Here is a 5,980-nt window from a genome sequence, read left to right on the forward strand (position 1 = left end):
GCAATAAACCAGAAACAGACAGGCAGCTTCGAAGCAAGTCCGGCTTGGGACTGGAAGAGGAGGAGATTGTGCTGGATGGATTCACTCAGAATGGCAACAGACAAGAGGAAGAAAAGGAGAATAGTGCAGAATCAGGGTCAGAGATGGGAGACTGCTTGAATGACGGTACGAAGCCAGATCGTGAGGAACAGAGGCCGAGTTGGGAAGAGGAGATGGCTGAGAACAAAGAGGCTTGAAAACTGGCTGTAAAGTCAGGAGCTCAGTGCAGCGATGAAGAGGACATCATGGCTATTTTACAAGAGCAGAATGAAGCGATTACTATAAAGCGGCGGCAGGCTAAGCAAAAAGAAAAAGTCCGAAGAAGCCGGCCAAAAAACCGTAAACAGGTGTGTAATAGGCTGATTAAATGATTTTTAGTTCTTGGAATATACGGGAGTTAGGAGGTGCTGCAAAAGTTAGTATGCTAAAGACTTTCAAAAATAAGTTTAGGTTGGATATGTTGGGCCTGATAGAAACAAAAAAGGAATTAATAACTAAAATTGATGTTATGCGTATTTGGGGAAGTGACAGAACATGTTGGGAGTCTGTAAGTTCTATTGGGACTTCTGGAGGGTTATTACTAATGTGGGATGAAGCGGCTTTTAAACTGTATAACTGCTATAAAGGGGATAGATGGATCTGTGTAGAAGGAGTTGTGGTAAAAGATAATTTTCATTGTGCTATTTGCTTAGTGTATGGTTCGTATGAGAGAGCTGAGAAGATCTCCATGTGGGAAGAATTGAGTTATATTGCAGGATTGTGTCAGGTGCCGTCTGTTTCTTGGAGGATTTTAATGAAATTTTGCATTTGGAGGAAGGAAAGGAGCGACTACATTATCAGCGTCTGCGACAGAGTTTAGGACATGGATAAATGATATGGAGTTGGTTGACTTGGCACTGAATGACCGAAAGTATACATGGTTTAGAGGACAGTCGTGCAGTCAGGTGTGGTGTGCTTGGATATCGGCGTTTGGAGAGACTTGGGTTGTCCCTAGTAGCTTGAAAGAGCATTATGAGAGTTGGAGATCCGTGCCGATGAGAAAAGAGAGGCGTAAGTATTGGCTACTAGGATTCTTCTCAGTTATATGGATTATTTGGTTATGCCGAAATGATGCCATATTTCACAGCAAGATAACAGGTATTAGCGACTGTGTGGAGCAATCATTTTCATATACTACGGAATGGTATTGTAAATAACTCATGTTGTTGATGGCTATGTCGAAAATGACATAGGAATTTTTATGCATTTATTGTTATTGTCTTAGTAATAATTTGCTCCACTTGTGTGTTGAACTCTTACTTTCCAAAAAAAAAAAAAAAAAAAACTCTATTAAAGTGATGTATTATAATTGAAGTTATATAACTCGATTTATCCTTACACCTGGACTAAGCTTCACCTCTCATCCCTCGATTTCACAAGCCACTGCAATTGAGAATAAGAGATAGAGTTCTTTCAAAAATTAGGACACCCAATACTCTTTAGGATTTTTAATTTTCTTTTTTAATTTCTTAAATTAATTTATTTTCACCTAAACCTCACTAAAATCTACCTTGTTATGTAGACACTAAACTTAACAGAAACAGAACCCCACTAACTAATGATATATCACTTTTTGTCTACTGTTATCAATCTTTTGTGTGTGCATTTTGTGTCTATCCTATAAAATCTTTCATGGGTACTTTTCTCTATTTATGAAAAAAGGATAAATAGGTCTCCGACCTTTTATCCTGCAGACATTTTTGTTCTTGACCATTGAAAAATATTTTAAAGTCCCTATCCTTCACAAAACTTGGACGAATCAGTCCTTGACGAAGGCATTTGGACGGAGGAACTGATCCGTCCAAGTTTTGTGAAGATCAAGGACTTAAAAGTATTTTTCAATGGTCAGGAACGAAAATGTCCGTGGGTCAAAAGGTTAGGGATCTATTTGTCATTTTCTCAAAATGTTATATAAATGTTCTCATGGAAATAACTGACAAGAAGAAAAGAAGCAGGTGAAGTGATAAGAAAAGTGAAAAAGGGGATAAGGTAAGGCAGACACTGCAGAGGAGAGGAAGCTACGCGAAAACGCGAAGCTCCGATATGGACAGAGATGGGGAAAAGGTAGAGATGTTTCAAGTTGGACCATGCCAAGATGTATATCAATTCGGATTTTTAATTGGCAAAAGATTCTCCAAACTCATAAAGACTAGGCTCGCTACTGACCTCATTCTTCATAATCAGCTTCTGCCTTTTGCCAATAATACCCTTCAATCCCAATCATTCCTCCAAACCCTTTTCGATAATAATCAAAGAAAATTTCCAAGATATTGGGATGAACTCTTGGGTACTGCAGCAGGCAGCGCAGTGCCTCTTCTTCATGTAACTCTGAAATTTTCAGACCGGAGTCAAATGCTGCTACTTTATTAACAGTAATATCAAATATCAAATTTATGGTATCTATTTTGGTTGTGCAGATTTTACTTATCAACTTCAGGAAGGAGATTCTTCCGTTCATTCCAAAAGAAGGAGCAAAGAGTTCCAGTGCAGATACCTTGGATGACTGCTCTGATGTTCTTGTTGTGGGCGAATCTATGGCCATTGCGGCGCACAATGAGGATGCAAATGTTGCGCTTGTTGGCCACACGTGAGGTTAAATGCTTAATGTTTCAGTTATTTATTGCACTAGCTTCAGTTGTTTTCAATTTTCATTGTGGACTTCAATCAAATATGCAGCTATTTAATCAAAGGAATCTTGCCGGATGGAATGTTCTTCGTTGGTTACACTTATGCTGGAGAGCTTCCAAGCTGTGCCTTTGGCTTCAATAGCCATGGACTGGTAAACTAGCATTCCTCATTCCAAGTTAATTTATACATATACATGCCTGGACTTAAGAAATTATCCTTTGATAACATCCTAAATGAAGATTCTCGAGAATTCTAGTACCTTATCAAGAGGTGTAATTCAAGCAAAAATGTTATTTAAGTACAAAACTGTTTTGTGATCCTCTTAGGCCTTCACTCTGGATTCTGTACCGCCGGCTGAAGATGAGATCGTGGCCGGTGGCATAGGTCGCAACTTCATCTCTCGAGACATTCTTGAAGCTACATGCATAGAGGATGCCATCAGTCGGATCCGGTCATCAGAAATTTCTGTGGGGCATTGCTACAACTTAATTGAAACAAGTACACGCAGAATACTCAATGTAGAAACTGCCTCTAGGAAGCGGGATTCAGTTTTTGAGGTGGGGGAACCACCTTTCTTCCATGCAAACATGTATCTCCACCTACAAATTAATCAGGTAACTGACACACAAAATTATCCAAATCACAAAACACAGACGAATTACGAGTAGTTTGCAATTTCGCATATCAAGATATCATACATAATTCAATCAGTAGAACATTTCTTAATTCAGTGAGTAAATACATTCTTGGGTTTAATTCAAGGTACATGATGAGAACTCAATCAGCAGGCAGAAAAGGGCAGCTGCCCTGCCCAAAAAAACAAAAGAGGATTTCCTGTCACTATTAGGAGATGCAGATGACAGAAAATACCCCATCTACATGACAGGTAGTTTCGGACGGAAATCTGAATCCTTTCTCTTTCAATCTTATTTTTAACTATAAAATTTCCCCCCCTGCGATTATCTTCTCAGGTCCACTGCTTCACACGCTCTGCACTGCTGTTTTTGATCTGGACGAACAAACACTATCAATTATTAAAGGGAATCCTAAAAAAGGAGATGTTTCTCATGTCTTCTCTATCAAACGTTGCCATGGTGATCATCCTAATGCAATTTAACTATTATATGGATTGCAATACATGAAGCTGTTAGTGGAGATTCTATTATACTGGCTCATAGAGGCCCAGCATATGACCATCAAGACACCGCATAGCTGCAACCTGATCACAAGCAAATGACAACAAACCTTGTTTCATTATTTACACATTGAAAACTCTGAACATTTAAATGTTAAATGGATCATTCATTACCTTTCCATGGATCTCATATTTGATAGGGCCATCTAATTCAGCTCCTAAAGCCATTAATTTAGTGACTGTAGTGTTGATGTCTGTTACAGTAAATGATAGAAGCGAAGAGTAGCCCTTATGCATCTGCACGACTTGGTCACTTGTGGCCAAGTGGTAGAGGTTGTTGAAATGGTTAGGTGACAAATGATCAAACAGAAGGAGGGCATGAGAGAAATAGGAAAGTATTTGGGGTTGGGTGAGTGCAAGAGGGCGAGGTGGAGAGGACCAGATTGAAGTTCGGCCCAGCGGAGAATGCACACGTTGGTGCTGAACCCCAACCCTTCGGAACGTCCTTATGCAGTTGCAATATCCACCTGAACGACGCCGCCATCAACCTTGATGGATTCTGTTCCTCTGTCACAGTTAAACGTCAAATTATCACCACTTGACACAATGGGGAAATAGATCTTCTCACCATCTAACATTTTCTCTCGTGTTCTTTCAACGGGGTGATCTTCTAAGAAAATATTTTTTTTGAGTTATTTTTTTTAAAAGATCTTATGAAAAAGTAAAAGTATTTGTATGTTTGGGTATCTCATGTAAAAATATCTATCAATTATGTTTGGGTATAACGATATAAAAGTACTTATTTATTTATTTATTAAATAAAAAAAATATTTTTTTTTAAGAAAAAAAGATCTTTTAAAAAAGATGTAAATTACAGCTTCTCAAAAAAGATTTTTTTTTTATTTTTTTAGTACTTTTACTTTTACTACTAGAAATTTGCCAAACACGCTAAAAAATAAAAAAAATATCTTTTTTTCATTAAAAAAGATATTTTTTTTATCAAAATAATGGCACCCAAACAAGCACTTAGTCTACTTCTTAAGCGTATAGTGTAAAATTATACGAGTTAATACTCAAAATGCTCCTAAAATTTTATCCCACGTAATTTAGTCTTTAAATTTTTAATTGACTCAAATTGTACGCTAAAATTTTGAGCCGTGCCTCAATTTAGCCATTTTGTCATTTTCTGTCACCGAAAAGCTGACCTGACAATTTTAAATGACGCCTGACACTGTCTAAACAATGCCGTTAACGCTTGGCGCAGAAAATATTCAAAAACAACGTCGTGTGACACGAGGGAGGGGGTTAAACAAAAGCCTAAACGTTAACCACTTCAAAAGCGAAATCCCAATTGACCCTTCTTCTTCCTCCTCCTCTTTTATACGTCCAGTAAAAAAAATCATTGTTGTCATTGTAACTGAAGTTTGAAAGTTTTTTCACTGGTTTCGCCCCTATAGTGAAGACGAAGTACATGAGAATCACGATTTCTTCAAAAACAGGTTAGTAACAAAATCGTTGCTCTCAACATATAATGCTCTGTTTTTTTATAAAATGTTGGTTGAGTTTTATTTTTCGTTTTTTTTCTCACTACTTCATCAGTGAATATTTTGGGGACATTGGTTGATTATGGTTGTTGCCTTGTTGGTGATGGTAGAATTCTTGCATATTAGAATTTATTTTTCTTTGTATGTTTGTGGTTGTGGTCAATTAAATCTTTTAATTCTTTGTCCATTTGAATAGTCATTGATTCTTCATAACCATTTTAAAATGACAATCTTATTCCTTCATATTCCATTTTAATTCTTTATCCATGAATTTTTGGCTGAAATTACAAACAATTTATTACTGGAGTAATCATTTTTAGAGCAATGGTATTACTCCTCTATCAATTTAAAATGACAATCTTATTCATTGATGGTTCTCTAATACAATTACTGTATATGCCTGGTAAAATCAGTAATGAGAGTTTATATTATTGTAAAAACTTGGTCTTGATCGATCGCATAAAATATCTTTTACTGAATTCCCAAAAAAGAAATTTACTTTTAAATATCTCATTATGTTTACTTTATAAATTTTTCTCCTTTATTTAGATTTATTTAATCAATAATTCCAAAAACAAAATATTTCTTTGCAATT

The 5,980-nt window shown here is 36.6% G+C and overlaps 1 protein-coding gene and 1 long non-coding RNA gene across 2 annotated transcripts; one reads left to right on the top strand and one right to left on the bottom strand.

Moving 5' to 3' along the window:
* Nucleotides 1–1,500: 1,500 nt before the first annotated feature.
* On the top strand, nt 1,501–4,020 carry LOC112723463 (uncharacterized). Its single transcript, XM_025774851.3, has 6 exons — nt 1,501–2,400; nt 2,496–2,665; nt 2,755–2,857; nt 3,033–3,320; nt 3,469–3,592; nt 3,678–4,020. Exons 1-6 carry the CDS (start codon nt 2,122–2,124, stop codon nt 3,821–3,823), a joined length of 1,110 nt encoding a protein of 369 aa, XP_025630636.1. The 5' UTR covers nt 1,501–2,121; the 3' UTR covers nt 3,824–4,020.
* Nucleotides 3,395–4,446, bottom strand: LOC112723464 (uncharacterized). Its single transcript, XR_011868068.1, has 2 exons — nt 4,016–4,446; nt 3,395–3,925 (listed from the first exon to the last, which is right to left on the bottom strand). It is a non-coding gene; the product is annotated as an uncharacterized lncRNA (long non-coding RNA).
* Between the last annotated feature and the right edge of the window lie 1,534 nt (nt 4,447–5,980).

This window comes from Arachis hypogaea, chromosome 11 (assembly GCF_003086295.3).
Source record: "Arachis hypogaea cultivar Tifrunner chromosome 11, arahy.Tifrunner.gnm2.J5K5, whole genome shotgun sequence".
Lineage (NCBI taxonomy): Eukaryota > Viridiplantae > Streptophyta > Magnoliopsida > Fabales > Fabaceae > Arachis > Arachis hypogaea.